Genomic DNA, 20536 nt, shown 5'->3' with positions numbered 1-20536 from the left:
TGCTACGGTTTCAGTGCCTCTGACGGCCTGACTAGAAATCCCGGTGTCGGTGCCCGTCCCAAAGTCAAACGCCCAAAGGGACTTTGTTTGCTGCAAGGTCGTAACTGGCGCCTGTAGCCTCCCTCAAACGACACGGGGCTGGCAGAGCCGCTGCGACGAACCGCTGATCGCTCCTTCCGAGGGAAGAGAGGGGCGCGGGAAAGCCTATTGTCATCGGAGGTGGCTGCCCCTACCCAGCGCGGCGCCGCCGCCCCGCCCCGCAGCCCCGCCGGCTCGCTGCGCGCCCCCCCCGCCGAGGCGCACCCTGCGCAGCCCGGCCGGCTTCGGGCTCTGGCGGCCGCCTCTGCCCTCTCCGCACCGCGGGCCAGCGGCGGGACCGGGCTGCGGCGGGTGGGGACCGACAGCCCCGGGGCATCGCGGCTTCGCCCCTGCTTCCGCCGGCGGCGCGGGGCAGCGTGAGGGACCCCTCGGCCCCCGCCCTCGCCCGCCGCTGCCCGCTCCGCCCAGAAAGCGCGGCGGCCCCTCCCCGCCCCGTTACCTGCCACCCGCCCGCAGCGCTCCGCGCCGCCGCGCCGTGCCCGCCCCCCTGCGCCATTGGTCCCGCCGCCCCGGCCCGGCCCGGCCTGGCCCGGCCCCGCCCCGCCTCGCCTCGCCCCGCCCGCCGGCGCTGCCCGCCGGCACCGGCCCGGGGAGAGCGGCCGCCGCGAGGCTGCGCGCTGCGGGCGGCGGGGCATGCGAGCGGCGCCGCTTGGAGCCCCCGGCCATGGCTGACAAAGTTTCGGCGGCCCCGGAGCGGCCGCGGGGTGCCGGCCACGTCGGCTTGTCTTGCTCCGGCTCCTCCTCCGGCTCGGAAACTCTCTCCGAGGAAGGGGAGCCCGGAGGCGGCGGGGTGGCGGCGGCCCCCGGCGGGGCGGCGGCGAGGCGGCTGCGGGCGAGCCCCTGCGGGCGGGCGGAGGACGGCGCCTCGCTGGACGAGCGGGATGAGGAGGTGCGTGGGGCCGGCGTGGCGGCGCACGCTGTCTCCCGCCCGCGGCGGCGAGCGGCTCCGTGCTCACCTGGGTACCGCCCCGTCGCGTCACCCCTCCGCTAAACCGCTGGCGTCGTTGCTTCTGCGCCCGCGGCTCTTTCCCTTTCTGGCTGCCCGTGTTGAGGGTTGGGAGGTTTTGTGTGGAGCGGGTATGGTTTTTTTGTTTTAAATAATGTTTTTTCTAGTGCGTCACCTTTGGGTAGCGTTGCTGTAAAGCAAACTCTTCAGTGTCAGATGGAAGGGATGGGCAAGCCCGTAAACTACAGTAATCCTCTTGGGAGAGTTAATGACAGGCAGTGGATTATGGAGGAGCTCTGTGGCTGATAGATCCGTAGCGTGATACGCGGATACGCGTGTTGTTCCCTCCCTTCTTGATCTAGCTGCAATACCTTCTAACGGCACTTAAACCAGCCCCCCCACTGTTACAGTAGAGTGACTCTTTTGTATCTGAAACTGACTCACCCCCGGCCCCTCGTTGCGTTGCACGGTTTGCAGCCCTTTCAGGTATTTCTTGATGTGACCCCCAAACCAAGCGTGTTTTTTTTGTCTGATGTGACCCCCAAACCAAGCGTGTTTTTTTGTCTGTCTGCTGCTTTACTTTGCCTGCTCTGCACATAATCACTTGTGCGCCGTAGTGGAGTAGGCTGACTTGTCTTTTGTTGTGATCAACTTTTAAATTTGCTCTTAGGTGCTGTTTCTTTATTCTGTGCCTTTACGCAGCTGGATGTGTAAGGGCTTTTTTGGGAAACCCTGACATTTTTAAAGGAGTATCTGCAAAGCACTGGCTGAAGTTATTTCCAACTAGTTAAGTTGTGGTTGTAGGGAATGTTTCCCTGCACAGTAATGGCTGTTTATATAGCTCCTGGTTTCCTCTGCATTCCCTGATGCCTTCTCTGTTGAACTGATAAAACTGTAGGACAGCATGGTGAACTGGGTCTAAGTGTACCTTTGTCTGTCCCCTCCTTTTCTTTAAATACTCAAACTTAGACCAGATTCCTAGTCTGTTTCAACTGCATGAGCCCACAAAGGGTGGAATGTATTTATGGTGAAGTGCATTTATGATTGTAGTAGAACAAATGTAGTTATATCCACACAGTAATTTTTGTTAAGAGATGTAAACTTGATTTATTCGCTGAAATGAACTGAGTAGCAGCTCTGTAGCTGCTGTTAGCGTGGTGCTCACTGGTAGGTAATTAATATATCCTGCTTCTTGGCAGGTCTTGTGGGTTGGGGGCTGTGCTTACCACAGCCGTGTGGTGTCTTGTTGGCTTGGTGCTCAGTTGGAAAGTTTGCAGAATACTCTGTAGAAATATACAAAAGCTGTCTGTTCAGTTAACTGGTCTGCCAGTGGCTGTGAGTTCAGCTAACTTCTGGTGAAGGCTGGTTATTTCTGTGTGTGCTTTGGAAAGGAATTAACAGGCATATTTTGAGTTAACAGTGTAGGAAAGGTAAGCCCAAAAGAAGGCAGCGTTGCATTAGCTGGAATTTTTGAATTCTACATGGGCAATCTGATAACTCACCTGCAGTGAGTAATGCTAGAAGATAGCAGCATAAACTCATTTTAGTGTAGTGGGAAAGATTGCTTAGAATATGTAGCTTTCTCCCTTCCCCTTTATTCCCCTGTGCTAGATTCCTCTATTATCTGAAACCTTTTTTTTTTTTTTTTTTTTTTTTTTGTCTGTGTTTTTTGTGCTTTGATTTTGCCCATCTTTCCATTGTGGTGTAGTCAGTGCTTGCAGCTGAATTCCTACCTACCTGCAGAGCTGCCTGACAAATCCACCTGTATCTTGTGCAATGATACTGCGATGCATTAAAGTGTGGAAATAAATGCATGCATGTTAATTTAAAATTGAGGAAGCATCTATGTTACTGGCATGCTGAAACCTTTAAGGGTAGTGGAAAAAGGCAAGACTAAGGTCCATGATGAACGTACAGATGATTTCAGGCTTTATGTGCTGCCTGCCTAAAGCGTAACATTGAGAGAAGTGCTTGAAGATACGATTTTCACATTGACATCCTGTCTTAATTACTGTCAAATAATGAAAATTATCTTCTCTGCAATGTTCTGTTTCTGAGTTCTTTTGGTTTTGTGGATCCCCAGTGTGTTATCCTGCTCTTCCAGGTTTTATTTCTCCTTTTGCCCTGTCCTTGTTCCTGTTGCCAACATAGCAGAATTGAATCTGTTGTCACAGCTGTTCAGCATCCTTTAGACAGCAGTGAAACAGATTGTCCTGATACCTGTCTTGCTGATACTTAAGCTGTCAGTAAATTCTTCAAAGCCATGACTCAATATTTTCAAACTAAGTCTATGAGTGGGTAATTAGAAAACAGGCATATTTTCCCATATGTGTTTTTACTTCGTGTGGTATTCCAGTAGAACCGTTCATTCTCCTGTGACACTGTATATTAACTACTTGACAACTCTGATCTTGTCTCCTCTTAGACTTCTTCTTTAGACTAAACAACTCCAGTGGCTTTAATCTTTCTTTATAGAATGTGTTTCCAGACATCTGACCTTTCTCATTGCTGTCTTGTGGACTCTTTCCAGCTGGTCACATCTGTCTTGAAGCATGACATCAAAACCCAGAATGCCATACTCAGATTTAGACCTTGCCAGAGCTGACTAGAACAGAAAGATTACTTCAGAGGTGTCTGAAGCAGTGTTACTGTTTGCATGCCCAGACTCCTCATTCGCACTTTGAGGTCCATTAGGAGTTTTGTCTCTTGAAAAACTAGTCAACATTTCTATTTTACCAAAAAGAATGGTTTGTCTCCCCAGCTCAGTGGAGGAAACTTAATGCTGTCACTTAGAGTAGGGCTGCTTCTTTTCTGTCCAGAAATGAAATAGTAGAAATGAAAACTTGGTAACTTGTCTTGTGAGTATCAAATCTGAAAAAGTTAATTCATAAAGATGAATGGGGACAGGAGAGGTGGGAAGAGAAAGTACATCACTCCTTTGGTTTTTTTTGTCCTGTTATTATTACTTCAGCCAACTAAGGTGTTCCATAAACACCTTAAAAAAATTACAAAATAAGCAAAGAAAATCAGTCTCTCATTTCATGTAATCAAGAACAAAGGATAGTTTACAAGATTATTGCCATCAGTTACTAAAGAGTTTATTAAATATGGCTTTACTTTCATGTGGGAAGTGCTTTACTTCTGGAACATCCCTGCATTGTAGTGCTGTGGATAGCAAACACCTGAAACTCAAATGAATTCAAGCAGATTATTTGCCTGTGCTCTTGTGAGGCAAGCGGCTAACTGCTGACAGAAGCATGGTGAAGGGCACTCAAGGCAAAGACTACACAGAGGATGGCTCACCACTTCCTAACACAGCATGGTGGCTTAGTTTTCTTAAGGATTATTCTGCATTCTCTTGAGAACTCTTTGTTGGAAACAGTGTCTTCCAGACTGTGAAATCAAGGAGTCAAGAAAACGGCATGTTTTCTGTTGTAATTTGGCTGCCTCCACAGTATGTGGGTAGTCAATACCAGACTGGGATGATGAAGAAAGGGACAAATGAAAAAAAAAAACCCCAGGATTTTCCCATTTTCCTTTCTGTTGCATTTCTATCTTCTCTACAATAGTCTTCCTTTTGGCAGAAAAAGTGAGTGTGAATAGGAAACATGTTTTATGAGGTTTATTGAGGCAAATGATGCCAAATGTCATTGGCTGTGTTACTTTCTCTTATTCAAAATGTTTTACAGTCTTTCAGTCAGGCATAGGATATGCTTTTATTTTTTTTTTTGATGGTGCCTTATAAATCTTAATCAGTGTTTTACAGGCCAAAAGAGAGCTTGCTTGAGTTAATTTTGTTTCTTTTAAAAAGAGGATGAAGGCAAGTTATGGATTCCTTGCCTACATCAGTAGTCTCGAGGATTTTGAGATTACACTAAATTGTGTGTCTTGGAGTTGTCTGTCTCTGTCAGCTGACCTACTGAAAGAGCTTATCTTTCTGGAAACCTTGTCACCTTAACTGCAAATATGCAGTGCTTACTAGAGTGGAGTGGCAACCCAGGGAGGATGAGTAGTCTTTCAGACAGAATACTGCTTTGTTATATAGCACAGCTGTCTTGGTCTGAAATGGATCCAAAAGCTTCTGAAACTGCCATTGTCTTCTGAATTGCCGTAGTGAGTCCTCTTCATTATTTTACATACTTTGAAAAAAACAAACCCGCGCTCAAACAAAAGCACTCACAAAAAAAAAAAAAAGGAGGGGGAGATACGGTATTTTGTTCTGAAATTTCAGTTCTTGCTCTGCAAATGAAATGTTTGGCACTGGAGTGGCTATCAGAGTTGATAAGAGTTGATCCTGTGTTGGAAAGATGATGAGCAACATGAAAAGACAGATTTTCTCATGAAGAATGTCCATTGACCTTTGAAGTTGATTATTCTACATTCTGCATTCTCCTATTCTAGTTGATGCGTGTCATTTATTAAAAAAATCACTGCACAGAGTAAGAAGTACAAAAGCTTTTTCTGTTGATGCTAACTCTTTGCCTGAATCTGCCTTCTTGCTGCTTATGTGGTAATCTGTTGTGGCTTCAGGAGGACTGTATGCTGAGAATTAATTACTGGGAAGCCAAGTTTCTGTCATGAAACCACTCATAGCATGGTAAAGGCAGTGGTAAAGAATGTATTGCTCTAAAAGCTGCTCTTTCACACAGTTGTCCTTATGTGTGTCCACTAGACAGCTACAGTACCCTCCAGCATTACAGACTGTCTGCCAGATCTTCCACCCCAGCAAAACTTTAGTGCGGCTGGGGGGAAGAGTAGAAATAAAAGTACTTTGGGATAAAGTAAGGAAAGAGTGTGTCAAAGCAATGGCACCATTTACATTCATATGTGATGGAGATGGTGGTAGTTCTGTCAAAATGTCACTATGACCTAACTAGCAGTAATGTTCTTGCTACATTTCTCTTTCCCCTCCTGCTTGTCCTGTGAAGTACCAACCATGGGACATCCTTAGACCATGTGGGAGATACAATAGATTTTTCTTTTCATTGTTTCAAACTTTCTTGTCTCTGACAGGGATGGATCGTTTCCTGTTGTAGCACTCCCCAATGTTACAGATGCCTGAAGATGAAGTGCCTGATTGCTATAGTGTGATGCTTAGATCATACTAAGGAATAGTAGTGCAGTCATAAGATGTGTACTTGTTGTGGTTTAACCCCGGCTAGCAGCCAAGCGCCACGAAGCCAGTTACTCGCTCCCCCTCACTCAGAGGGATGGAGAAGAAAATCAGAAAAGGAATGTAAAAGTTAAGGGTTGAGATAAGAACAATTTAATAATTTAAAAAGAATAAAGAGGTAAGAACAACAATAATAACAATAATAATAATAGCAAAAGTGGGAAGGTGGGAAAAAAGGGTAAAGCAAAAGCCACGCACGCAAGTAGAGCAAAGCCAGGGATCCATTCACCACTCCCCACGGGCAGGCAGGGGTTCGGCCATCCCCAGGGAAGCCGGGCTCTGACACTCTTAACGGTTACTCGGGAAGACAAACACCATAATGCCAAATGTCCCCCCCTGCCTTCTTCTTCCCCCAGTTTATATACTCAGCATGATGTCATATGGTATGGAATGTCCCTTTGGCTAGCTTGGGTCACCTGTCCCGGCTGTGTCCCCTCCCAATATCCCGTCCCCCTCCAGCCCTCTGGCCGGCAGGGCCCAGGGAACTTGAAAAGTCCTTGACTTGGTATAACCATCACTCAGCAACAACTGAAACCATCAGTGTGCCATCAACGTTGTTCTTACATCAGAGCCAAAACACAGCGCTGCACCAGCTACTAAGAAGAAAATTACCCTATCCCAGCTGAAACTGGGACAACTTCTTAGGGTTAAAATGATTGCAGTGGGACGAAATAAACACTCATCCTGGCTGGAGCAGCCACAAAACTGTTCTTTGGTCATGTGAGTCAGAGAAACAGCATTGCTGCTTTTTTTGCTAATGTTGTGATAATTTACCTGTGAAGGTAAATGCTTTACACTTTAAGTGTATAGGGCTGTCTCAACAATCATGTAAAACACTTTAATTTGTTTTTAGTATGAAAAAAATGTACGTTTGTCCTTTACTTTAAACTTTCTGTGTGCAGGATAGGCCTTTGCATGCTGATACACACCCTGATCTCAGAAACACCCTGGGATAAGGAGTCACACATGGTTGAGGGCTTTATCTAATACAGCTGCCTGCTGTTGCCTGAGCTTTTAGATTATCCTTTCAATAGTAAAGTTTGCAGGTCTCCAGAGCTTCTTTTCAAGAATTCGGTGGATATAAACCAAGCCTGTAACTAGAGCATGTCCCTTCTCCATTCAAGTAAGTGAGAGCTGAAGAAGTAGATTCATGGAGTTGTGTGTCTGTTGTCATGTACCAGCACTATTTAACTACTTAAAATCCTCCTGGAAGGAGGTGGTTGAGGAATCTGATAATTACAGTCTCTGACTTAAAGAGAAATACCAGTTGTTTTAATAGTCTGATAAGTGAAAGTGGAAAGGATAAGTAACATTTTTAGCTTTTTTGTTTTGTTTCAGTGGGTGTCTTTTTCATTTTTTATACAGTACCAAGCACAGGGGCATTCTAGCTTATGTTGGGAGCTTTTCAGTGTTGTGGTATCGCAAGCAGTACTGTGCATGGTATTGCTAAGCCCCTTTAAAAACAATGATGTGGACTTCAAATACTCTGCAGTTCAGCTCCCCCAGATTTTTATGATTTGTTGCTTCAGCGTTTAGATTTTTGGATTTTTCAGCTCTTCTTTTGCAGCGGTGGAGTTTAAAATTGCTTTTTAAATAAGATTTTAGTAGTTGATGGTATTGTGTTTTAAGATGAGAGACTTGCGCTTAAAATCATGAAGTGCTCGTTCTTTGTGCAGTGATAGAGGGAAAGGAAAAAAGATGCAGGTACTTGAGGACAAGGTAGCTGAAAAGGTGAAAAACTTGAGGGCATGGTGGCAAACAAACTCTACTCTGAAATCAACTCAGGAACCTGCCTTAGCTTTTGGTTTACCTAGCCAAGTAAAGTTTTAGTTATCCTTTCCCTAGTTGAAAAGGATGCTCTCATCAAACGTACCAGCTGAAGGACTATACTGCTGCAGCCAGGGAGCATTGGGATGAATACCTTGCCCTCCTGTACAAATGCAACTAAGCTGACAAATTTCTGTGGTTCAGAGGTGAGTTACAAATCTGTCAAGGGTTAAAGCTCAAGTGTTCTGCTGTATAAATAGCTTGGTAGCCCTTTGCCCTGGTTTAACCCCAGGCACTAAGTGCCACTAAGCTGCTTGATTGCTTCCCCCTTACCCAGACAGATAGGGAGGAGAATTGGAAAGGAATGTAAAACTGGAGGGCTGAGAAAAGAACAATTTAATAATTGAAATAAAATAAAACAAAACAAAAATACCCCAATAAAAGTTATAGTGAAAAGGAGAGAGAAGGGAAGAGGAATGATGCCCAAAGGGAAGGGAGAAAACAGGTGATGCACAGTACAGCAGCTCATCACCGATGCCCAGCCAGTCCCTGAGCAATGATCCGCCTGCCCGGCCCAACCCCCCCACAGGTTATACACCGAGCATGGCGCTCCATGGTATGTATGGGATACCAGGTCAGCTGTCCTGGCTGTGTTCCCTCCCAGTGTCTTGTGCCACTCCAGCCTTCTCGCTGGCAAGGCCTGAGAAACCAAGTACTCCTTGACTTAGTACAAACATTACCCAACAATGACTAAAAACATCAGTGGGTTACCAACACTGTTCTCACACCAAATCCAAAACACAGTGCTGCACCAACTGCTAGGAAGAAAAATAACTCTATCCCAGCTGAAACCACGACAACATATATTTGCATGCTTCTTCAACACCACAGAAACAATCTATTAAAACTACACCAAGCATTTCTTACCATCAAATATAAGGCCCATGTGCAACATATTTAATCATTAATTCTAACACTATAATAGCTAACAAATCATTAAGGGTTCATATGCAATGCAGAGAGAAACAGGGTAACAGATTTACATTAATCAGCAAGAAGGGGAGTTCACTTGTGTGGCTGCACCACTAGAATTATCAATGTTTTATTAACTGAAAAAGATTATGTGTTAAAGTGGTCATGACATTTCTGATGTCCCATGTTGCTGCAGAGAGACCAGCAAAGCATGAACTTTAACTTGTCAGATCAAGAGAAACCAATTTTCAAGTGTTGCAGTTCAAAATTTGCACGCCTTAAAAATATAATTTAAATACTTGCTGTTAACATGAGCTCTCAGACCTCCTGCCTTTGTTCATATAGCATAATCCACCATGCAGGCAATCCAGTTAACGTCCATTAGTTACGTTGCCTGCAAGGTTATGCCACATATACTGTAGACTGGACCAGACCACTTTTCAGAGCCCAAAACCTACTCAAAAATACTCATCACCTTTTCCAAGCAACTTAACATCAAGTGAAGTATCTAGCAACCTTTTCATCAAGTTTTAACCTTATAGCAATATAATGCATAAAGCATAACATCGCAAGGGAGAAAAAAGCCAAAAAATGCTGACTTTCTTGCATTTGCAGAAACTCAGGGTTTAAACAGGTAATTAAAGGTGCAAGACTGAAGTCTTGCTGATGCCTGCTCTTCGGGCTTTAAAAGAAGAATATTTTAATACTGTCACCGCTATGTTTGAGAAGCCTGCCACTAGCAGCATACCTCAAAATGCTTCAGAACTATTTACTTCAAAAAAAAGTGCACAGAGCTGTATCTTCCCCCTCCTGCCAGCGACTTAATGATCAAACAAATTCCTCGTAGGCAGATACAATATGACAACAAGTACAATGGCTTAGAATACTTAATAGCAATCTAATGTAGTGTATCATCAAAACAGACACAGAAAACTAAGAATAGCAAGTCATATGAATTTCTATGGCATTCCAATTAAGTTAAACAAATAAATTTTTTTGCTAACATTTGTCTATAAAAATCCAGATGATCAGATTCTAACCATGCTTTCTTGACCCTCCTCTCCCCCTATATAACAGGAAAGTAATTACGGCTTTGAAACCTTGGCAGCATAAATTGCTTCATAGGGCTACATGGGACTGAGTCTTCAGTAACCGCATCTATGCTGTCTACAGTCTTCCAGTTTAAAGACCTTACAGCATTTAAAAACCTGTTTCTCCTTCACTGAACCAATACTGAACCTAATGCCTTTACTTAACATAATCTGTCTGTACCTGATCTAAAGCATGCAGTCAAGATGCCCCCATGCAGACTTGAAATCCCTGTATCTCAACTTAGATGTTACCAAGTCTGAATGAAATTTCTTATCGTGGCACCTCTAATCAGCTAGAAGAAGCCTGAAAGGTGAACAGAAACCTATGCCTGTACCTGTAGCAGGCTGTGATGAACAACATCAGTAGGAGGCTGCATGTATGTGTTTTCCGCCTTCGTCTGGAAAGCCATCCTGGAAATCACTGGGAAGCAGGCTGGGGTTCCTGCAAGTTTATCACACACCTCTCGAACACACACATGCAGGGAAACTGAATATCCAGTAGAGACTTTTATCACCTCTAAGGCTATAATTACTGGTCACAGCCTGGACGTGCTGGGCCATCAGCGTTACTGTTGGGGGTACGCTAATGACATGCTGTCCTTAGTTCAACTTCCTCTATACAGGAAAGGCTCCACTACAGTGGTTCTGTCTACCAGGATACACACTACAAGATCTTAAAATGAGAGTGGGATGTTATGCAGAGATCAGTCATGTTTCCAAGCTCCAGGATTTTCACATATGTTCATGAGCCCTCCAAAACCTAATTTCTAAGCAGCATTCCCAACAGGTTTGTTGTAAAGACAGGAGAGTCAAGAAATTACTTTTTATTTCACTTTTTTGAATCTAGTTACCCTGTCCACCCTGGAAATGCAGTACCTTCTTCAGTTTTCTTGTCAATCAGTACTTCACCAAGGGGTAGACAATCTGAACCACAACATCTCAGAAAGTGGCCTGATTATTGGGACAAATCCACAATGCTGTGATTTGGCTCAGTTCTCTCTTAGCTAATGATAGGGTAGGAACCTGTTCCAAGGCTTTTTCACTTCAAATATTCTTTTGTTTTAAGAATTCTTGTCTGTGGTAAGGCAGGAGACAACCTTGCACGTTTCACCAGCAGCATTAGAGTTTTATTCCAGGAATCACTGTTCTGTTATCCAGCCACACATATGAACACATATGAATCTGTTCCATCTGCTTAGGTGCATCACTAAGTGCTTTATGAGAAGAGGTTAGCACTAGGTGTAGAACAGATGGCAGCAGTTTGTACAAATAGCAGTTTGGCCCCACTGTGATGTATGCACACTTACCATTTGTTAGTTGAACAGCAGTATTGAAATATGCCTTCACACATGACCATACACTGTCCTTCAGCGTAGAATATAAGGAGACAGGTACCACCATCCTAAACCTCAGGTGACATACATACTGGGCAAGTCTAAATCTGAGGATACTAAATAAAGACAACTAAAAAAGAAAACAACTAATGCATTTGGGCAGGCAGAGAACAGACATACAAGGAAGAAAAGCAAAAGCTTGAAGTCAGTCAGTGGGCATCAATATACTTTCTCAAATGGTGAGACTAAGTTTGCAAGGTAATCAAGCTGAGAACTCAGAAATTTTGTAAGCTGTCGGGTTGTTTGTTTGTTTGTTTTTTCAACAGGTTGGTTTTTTGCAATGCAAAAAAGTAGTTCCTGGAAAAATCTTTAGTCCAGCTGTTGGCTTGACAGATGCCCAATGTCTCAAATAACAAAACTGTCTCTCAAGCTAGAAACAGCTTGAACAGATGAAATTGTGCAAATTACTTTCCCTTTCCTGTGATAGTCTTGAGGCCGTTGTACAGATGCAAGGATTGTTGTCTGGACAGGAAAGTTCTGGAAGTTCCTGCAGGTTAGGTCACATAAAATGGGACAGATTTTTTCCTCTTCCCTTTTTCACTTTCACAGTCAAAAACCAGTGACAATAGTAAATAATCCTCAAGTAACTGAAATACAGAATAGCAGCAGTACCAGAGTACTGGTACTCAGCAATAGCAAAGGTTGCTTCAGCAGGTTCTTGCAGGAGCCGCCCACCAATGTAATTTTTTGGGGTGGGCACAGTGGGCATAATACCATTCATGCAGTGGACTTTTAGTGCACACACCTCTTCACCATATGCCATTCTTACTCTCAAGAACACTGTGTCCTTACAGCAACAAGATGGTTACGCTATCTGGAACACTAAAAATTTTGGATGTCGCATTTAGACATCAACTGACTCTTCCTCAGGAGTCATCCTCAACTGCATTAATTTAAGAAAAGTAGTTATCAGCTGTCAGCTAATTTTTATTAATAGTTTCCTATGCTCTATTTTCAATGAAAGCATAACTTGTCAGAGGAAAAAATAGCAGCATAGATTTCAGTATCTGTATTGTTACCAAGTACTAAAACTTGACTGACTTGCACTCAAAATATGTCATCCTCTTGTAGCACTGTTAATATTGATAATTCATGCATTCCTCCATGGTCTACACACCACAAACCCATGGCTAGACAGAAAGCAGATCATGAGACTAGAGGAGAATGAACAAGGTTTCCCTAGAAGTGGAACGCCACTATGAGAAGGCTTGTATACATGGCAGCATTTTAGCAAATGAAATGACTAATACAGAACTGTTACACTAATTCACATCTTAGAAAGTAATTGCACAGTGATAGGATAGGTCCAAAAATTAACACAAAAAACCCAAACCCAAAACCACAAGCAAAACACACATCTCTTTTCAGATTCCCACGCTTTGTTTTTTTCAGGTTGCTAGTACACAGGCATACAGCTTTAAACAGTTTGAAAGCAAAACATCTTCTAGCTCCAGCATTTCTTCTGCTCAAAGATAACTTTATGGGTATGTAAGAACACACTACTGACATTGTAGGCAAAGTAGCAGTGTTCCGTGGAAATCATTAAGTTAGGCCGGCATAAATAAGCCAACTGAATTTTTTTCCTTCTGTTTTTAAGTAGTCAGGCTACCTCTTTACTTGCAAAACCTCTTCACCTATACAATATCTCTTAAACAAAGACCTCTCACTTTAGCATCCAACTGAACACACATCTCTGCAACAGAAGCCTTGTTAAAACAATTTTATTGCTTAGAAAAGATCTGACATGATTCTTCTAAAGCAACATGCATTGGTGGCTGAACTAAGGCAAAACCCACCACATAGAAAAGTAGGAACAACTAGTTTGGGGAAAATAAACTAAAAATACAGGGGAGAAAAAAGTCACCTGTACAAACCAATTCTGTACAGTCTTAAACCTATACTAGGGCCATAACACAGCTGATAGATCAGCAATGCTAGTAAGCACCTGAGGCCAAAGCCAGGCACACACTAACAAAATTAAGGCAGCAAATCACAACTCCAGATTTTACAGCTGTATATATTCCATCATGCCACACAAACGTGGAATCAAGCCAACCTGGACAACCTCAGGACAGCATGCTGCACACCGCCACTGATAAACTCAGCACTGGTCCTGCACTACAGGTCCCTTAGCTTACCAGAGTAATATTCTTTCAAACCTGCCCCTGCCCTTGTGCAGACAGCCCATTTTATAATGACAGAACACTGGAAAAACAGATGCGTTTCTTGTGCCTCTATTAGAGTGCATCTATCAGAAGAAAAAAAAAAAATCTTACCCCAGTTAGCTCTGGAACTTTCAGTCTTTCATATAAAAATAACGGCATCATTCCAGCCTCCATGCAACTCAAATCCTAAACTCACACATAATTATCCATTAAAGAGACTGATTGATTGAAGATGACCAAAAGGTTTTAAAACCTTGGCAATTAGAAGACCTGTGAAACCAGCCTCAAAATGGCCAGACCCTCAACTTTTACCTTATTAAAGGCTGCTTCTTTGCAATCTTACTTCATAAAGCTAAAAATACTGTAAAAAGAAGTTTTAATTGATGCTATGTTCCTCTGCCACATACTCCAACTCTTAAGACACTTGCCCACCTTTGACAAATTCCACGTTATTTTTACAAAAATATTTGTTGAAATAAAAGGGTTCACTATAAATACTGTTTTTTAAAGACTTCTCTAACTGACTCCATTTTACTAACCTTACCTTGTTCCCTCATAGTAGAAAAAGAAGGTACAACTCTGCCTAGATGAACAAACAGGCAGCACTGAGGCTGCAGCTGCAGCAGTAACTGGGAGAATAGATTATGCCACAATCCAGTTTTTTCAAGCTCTCTTTAAGTATTCCATCTTATCCATAGGCTTACTTTATCTTCTTCCTAAACAAAACTCAACAGCCTTACCTCTCCACATGGTAAACCACTTTAGGTTCATTTGGCACACAGTTCAAATGTAAGTCTCTCTGTTATAAAATTAGTATCAATGTTACTGTTTACACTTAACCAGTTTTCAAATGACAGATTTTTCTTCTTCTGAGATGACCACTAACAGATACGCATACCTTGTAGCACTACAGGTATAGCTGTTAAAACTCCATACCTGAACTCACTTATATTCAGCTCTACAGTCCTCAGCGGCAGCAGTACCCACTTCCCTATATACATTCAGGAACTTCAAAGGGGGGCAAAAAACTAGAAAAACATTTTACATGTTAACTTAAGTGACCTTCTACAAATACTGTTCCTTAAAGAAATGATGCACAGCTCTTCCCAAAAGGGCAGCAATGTGATTGCATACCTACTGCAAATAACAGAACACTTACGGACCCACTCCATATTCTGACAGAAAAGCTAGGTTTATTTGGTAACCAACACCAACAGCCACTTCCAACATCTCTGCAGACAAGACTGCCTCATTTCAACTTTACTGTTTGTCCTGGTTTCAGCAGGGGCAGAGTTAAGTTTCTTCTTAGTAGTTAGTACAGCGCTGTGTTTTGGCTCTGATGTAAGAACAACGTTGATGGCACACTGATGGTTTCAGTTGTTGCTGAGTGATGGTTATACCAAGTCAAGGAGTTTTCAAGTTCCCTGGGCCCTGCCGGCCAGAGGGCTGGAGGGGGACGGGATATTGGGAGGGGACACAGCAGGGACAGGTGGCCCAAGCTAGCCAAAGGGACATTCCATACCATATGACATCATGCTGAGTATATAAACTGGGGGAAGAAGAAGGCAGGGGGGAACATTTGGCATTATGGTGTTTGTCTTCCCGAATAACCGTTAAGCGTGTCAGAGCCCGGCTTCCCTGGGGATGGCCGAACCCCTGCCTGCCCGTGGGGAGTGGTGAATGGATCCCTGGCTTTGCTTTGCTTGCGTGCGTGGCTTTTGCTTTACCCTTTTTTCCCACCTTCCCACTTTTGCTATTATTATTATTGTTATTATTGTTGTTCTTACCTCTTTATTCTTTTTAAATTATTAAACTGTTCTTATCTCAACCCTTAACTTTTACATTCCTTTTCTGATTTTCTTCTCCATCCCTCTGAGTGAGGGGGAGTGAGCAATTGGCTGCGTGGTGCTTGGCTGCCAGCTGGGGTTAAACCACGACACCCAGTAAAACCCAAGTATCTCCTACATGCATGCACTAAAACTGTGTGGTTTCAGTGGAGTCCTTAAACCTTTGGACCTAGTTTTGTACTTAGAGTAAATAACTATCTGTTGTTATGGGAATGTCTTCTGCCTGCAGGTTTATTTAAGCAGCTTAACTGGCTTTATTTGGATACTATCTGAACAAGCACAGACATTGCACAGTTACCAATACCAAACTGCAGGAGGCATCTGTTAGCAGTACCAGAGCTGGAAACAGGCCAAGCCATTCTACTTGTCCACACCTCCTAAAGTATAGGGAAAACTGTATTTTTTCCATGTTTGTTTATGTACATGTAACATCCTTAAGGATTGAAATCATGCACAATAATATTGCTTTGTCTCCTAGGAGACATATCTATTTAGAAGTGACTACCTAAACACAGGGGGAAAGCTGCCAAGGAGTAACTGCATGTGGGAGAAAAGTTCCTATTCAAAATATGAAGGCAAACAGAAAATACAGCCTTAGACAGGCAAGACATCTAGAAGGTGGATTACGAAACTCAAATCTAAACAGAAAGGATTAACACACCAGCCACCCATTAATTCTCTCATGAAAGCACATCACCTCAGCAATAATCAATGAGGACAGAGAGATTAGTGACTAATGAAAAACACCACACCCAGCCAGAAACTTCAACTGAAATGATTTCATGTTTACAGTATAACCAAAGCTGCAACTGCAGCTCTTGCAGACACACTCAAGCTTATCCAGAAAAAAACAGTTCACAAATCAACAGCTGCATGAAGCTCAACACATAGAAATCCCTGGCCAGGCACCAACCAAGAGCTTCAGGTAGCTAAACTGGGCTGATCGGAGGGCAACACCATCAGTGCCTAAACCAGCAAGGCTCCTATCGCCCTTCTGACAAGCCCTGAAGCATACCCAGCTCCCCTACAACTGGCCGTGTACCACATCATCGCCCCTTGGGACCAGACCAGAGCTGGTATGAGTCAGCCCACCTGAACAATGTGAACACTGTCCTCAACACCATTTCACCCTGCAAATCCGTTCCCCTTGCAGAGTGCTACCTGCTTATGTAGACAAGTCTCTTTCTGATACCTTGTTCATTTTGTAGGAATGAGATTTCTGTGAAAAGTCTTGTTTCTTATCAGGCTCATCAGAGAACTGTAGGATCCTTTTATCAGAAGCTGCATACAGGAAGTTTAGTGTCAAAATAACTTTTCTACAACACCATCTATTAAAGCTCCGAAATGGAAAGAATTAAAGGAAAGGCATTAAATGCAATTATGGGTAGATCATTAGCATTAGTTAGTTTATAACAATAGCAGGGGTTTTTATTTGTTTTAAAGAAATTCAGAAGCATGCAAGATTTCAGTAATTGCAGCTAGTTATAGGCAAGACACTAGCACACACTTGCTTTGAAAAAACATTCCCAGCTTGTCCTGGACTAGAGCCCAGGTCCTCAGAGATGTTTAGTCTGCTAATTCCAGTTCTGTCTTTGTTTTCCCATGACAGATCTATGATTTGATATATCTACATTTGTCATCTCCAGTTTCTGCATTTTAGTTTTTTCTTAATTTAATTACCATGCCAAAACCCACTACTTAGGAGCATCATACTGAGAAAGCAGGCTATAAAACTAGTCTCTACCTGCTTGCAAGTCACCAGGGCGCACATAGCTGTGAGGCTACTCCTCTGTTGTGCACAAGGGACAATGCCACAGTTCTTGGCAGAGCTGCTTTCTCAGGTAGCATGCAGGTGAGGTAATGCAGGTCTGTAACAGCAGGTCTTACACCTCCCAGCTGTTCAAGTGGTTACTGACTTACCAAAGTTCAGACATAATTTCCTTCACCCTCAAACAAGCTTCCACATACAGTGCCTGATGGTGGGACTAGGTTTTTACATACTTTTAACATACTACTTCCTTCATTTTGAGCCTAATGGCCCTGTTAACACAATGCTAATAGTAACATACTTAGAAGTATAAAGGTTATTGAACACTATAGAGGTTTTCCCCTAGTGCATATCATTATACCTTAATTGAACCTCCCGCTGCCACCACCTCCTCCTCTCACATCCTTACTTCACTTGTAACTCTCTTAACTGTAGGAACACTGCTGTCTGAATGTAACCCTTGAAGTTTCAGTTGCTTCATTTTTTAGCCACTAGCTGTTACCTCTGATGATAATTTAAAACTAAGCCTGCTAAGTTGGATGGAAGCAAACCAGGGGAGACCACAAAAAGAGGTGTCAGGAGGGGAGGTAATACACAGCACAGAGTGATAGTATTGTAAACCACTATTGATACTAATTAATGTCTTTCTGTGAAGACAGGATGCCGCACGACTACCTTAACACATACACAGTGTGAGCATATACACACGCCCTCAGCACAATTCCACTACACAGTTTGTAGTTCATCAAACTCAAGAAATCAATGAAACTCAAGAAAGTCAAACTGCACTGTCACTGCACTGCAGTGACCTGTAAGTGGTATGCCCAAGATCACCTGCTTGCTGTTTCAGCTAATCAGTCTGTAATTTAGACCCACATTTTCTAAAAACATCTACAGTCAGTTCAACTCTGCTTGCTGCAGAGCTGCTCCAAGGAAGTCACTGGCACCTTTACCTTTAGAATGTTCTCCAGTGGTGTGATGTGTTAACATCCCCAGTATTCAAACAAACAGGAGGGGGAAGGAACCACTGGTAACAGATCAAAACGTATCCAGAAAGTTTACATAGCCTATCTGCTTATCAAAATTATAAAATCCCAATTAAGCTAAAGCATTTCCCCATGATTTTCTGTCAACAATCTATTCTGTTAGCTCAGATCAAAATACACCAGGCATAATTTGCCCTGCCCTTCCCTGTCGTGTACCATACACAAAACCTGCATGAAAGACATCTGAGACATTTTTGTTATATAGCCTGAGTAACGGCTTTGCAATGAAAGCATCCACTAAGCCACTGCTACAGCATTATTGCATTCTAGCAAAAGTTTCCAGAGGTGACAACGAAAATCAAATCAACAGTTTAGTGCAGTAGTTCATCTGCTCCATTCACTCACAGCTCCCTTCCTCAGGATTGCAAGACTATTAAAAACAATCGGATCATTAATAGTCCGTGTGCAATTAATTATACAGTCCCCCTAGCATGGCACTGTGGCCTCACATGGAAGTCTGTCACTCACTGACTAAATAAACCTGCTAGGAATTAAAAATAAATAAAAATTGAAAAGCTATATTAAGGTATGCACAGTTGCTACGACAAAACATAGCGAAATGCATCTAATACACAAGTTTCTCTGCCGGGAAACAGGGAATCCATCTTTCTTGGCTATACAGGCTGCCTTCTTACAGCTTTCTGCAGCTTGCAGCTTTGCTTCTCCTGAAAGTCACTTCCAGAGCTGGTTGATCAGAAAAACAAAAAAGATTTCTTTTTCTTGTTCAAGACTGTAGGCAAAATTGGTTAAGAAAGAAAAAACTACTGCATTCATTCTTGGTTCCTACTTCAAACTTAGACACACTTGGTAAAGAAACCAGTGGCAAGGGTGTCCTGGTTTTGGCTGGGATAGGTGTTTTGGATTTGGTATGAGAAAAGTGTTTTCAGTTGTTGCTGGGTAATGTTAGTTAAACTAAGTCAAGGAGTTCTTGGTTTCTCAGGCCTTGCCAGCGAGAAGGCTGGAGCGGCACAAGACACTGGGAGGGAACACAGCCAGGACAGCTGACCTGGTATCCCATACATACCATGGAGCGCCATGCTCGGTGTATAACCTGTGGGGGGGTTGGGCCGGGCAGGCGGATCATTGCTCAGGGACTGGCTGGGCATCGGTGATGAGCTGCTGTACTGTGCATCACCTGTTTTCTCCCTTCCCTTTGGGCATCATTCCTCTTCCCTTCTCTCTCCTTTTCACTATAACTTTTATTGGGGTATTTTTGTTTTGTTTTATTTTATTTCAATTATTAAATTGTTCTTTTCTCAGCCCTCCAGTTTTACATTCCTTTCCAATTCTTCTCCCCGTCCCACTGGGTGAGGGGGGGAGTGATCAAGCAGCTGTGTAGTACCTACTGTTGGGGATTAAACCATGAGAGTTGGGATTTTTTTTCTTTTGTTGACTATTTGTTAATAATCATTATGTGTATTTGTCATTAGAATGATAGGAGGCTTAAGAGGGGAGAGAAGACAGTAAAAAAGCACTACTGTTAAGAAAAAAACTCGGTGGGACTTCAGTATGGTAAGACTGAGTATCTAGAAACAAGCAGAACACTGAAATCTTTAAGTAATGCAACTTAGTCCTTTTAGTGACTTCTAATTTCTTTTCTTTAACCTGCACTTATTCCACAGACATCTCTGTGCATCATGGGCCTGGTTTCTGCTACAAATCAATTAAATGTTATATGCATCTTTCTGTAACCTGTTTATTAATGTATTGAAAGGTTTAACCTTTTAATTTTTAAGCAAGCAGCAGCTCTACCTTAACAAGCATAGAGGTATCTTGAGACATTCCAATACCCTAAATATTAATGGTTCCTGCTACTGTAGAAAACTCTCACTTTGTAATCTAGCAGTAGCTAGGAACATGAGACTTTATTTAAAATTATATCCTCTTGACCATTATCTAGGAGAAAATATGGTCACAACACAAATAGAGAAAATTATACTGTGAATGCTTAAATATTATGCTGCAAGGCAACAATCGATCAGAAACCTTACGTAAAGACATCAAGCATAATATGCTTAGGTAATATATAACATAGCTTTTCATTTACAGAACCGTATGTTATAAAGTGAAGATGAATGCTAGTCAAATAATTTACTTGGAACCTTTTTTGTGGGCCATGTAAGAGTTTGGTTTGTGGGTTGGTGGTTCTTCCAATTTTTGAAGACTTGTTTAGAAAGACAGTAGCAGAAAACAAAAATTTTTACAGAAGTTTTGACCTGCATTGTCTTTGTTGATGATCTGGCAGCGTAAATGGAAAATAAACTCTCT

The 20536-nt window shown here is 42.8% G+C and overlaps 1 protein-coding gene across 1 annotated transcript in view; it reads left to right on the top strand.

Moving 5' to 3' along the window:
• The first annotated feature begins 733 nt into the window (after nucleotides 1-733).
• Nucleotides 734-20536, top strand: part of LOC119141562 (microtubule-associated serine/threonine-protein kinase 4-like) — a 57545-nt gene continuing 37742 nt past the window's right edge. Inside the window, exon 1 of the mRNA XM_037374016.1 lies at nucleotides 734-988. Coding sequence (XP_037229913.1) covers nucleotides 764-988 — 225 coding nt within the window. The 5' untranslated portion in view covers nucleotides 734-763. The remainder of the gene's footprint in view (nucleotides 989-20536) is intronic.

The sequence above is a fragment of the Falco rusticolus genome, chromosome Z (genome assembly GCF_015220075.1).
Source record: "Falco rusticolus isolate bFalRus1 chromosome Z, bFalRus1.pri, whole genome shotgun sequence".
NCBI lineage: Eukaryota > Metazoa > Chordata > Aves > Falconiformes > Falconidae > Falco > Falco rusticolus.
This window is presented reverse-complemented; position numbering and strand designations above follow the sequence as displayed.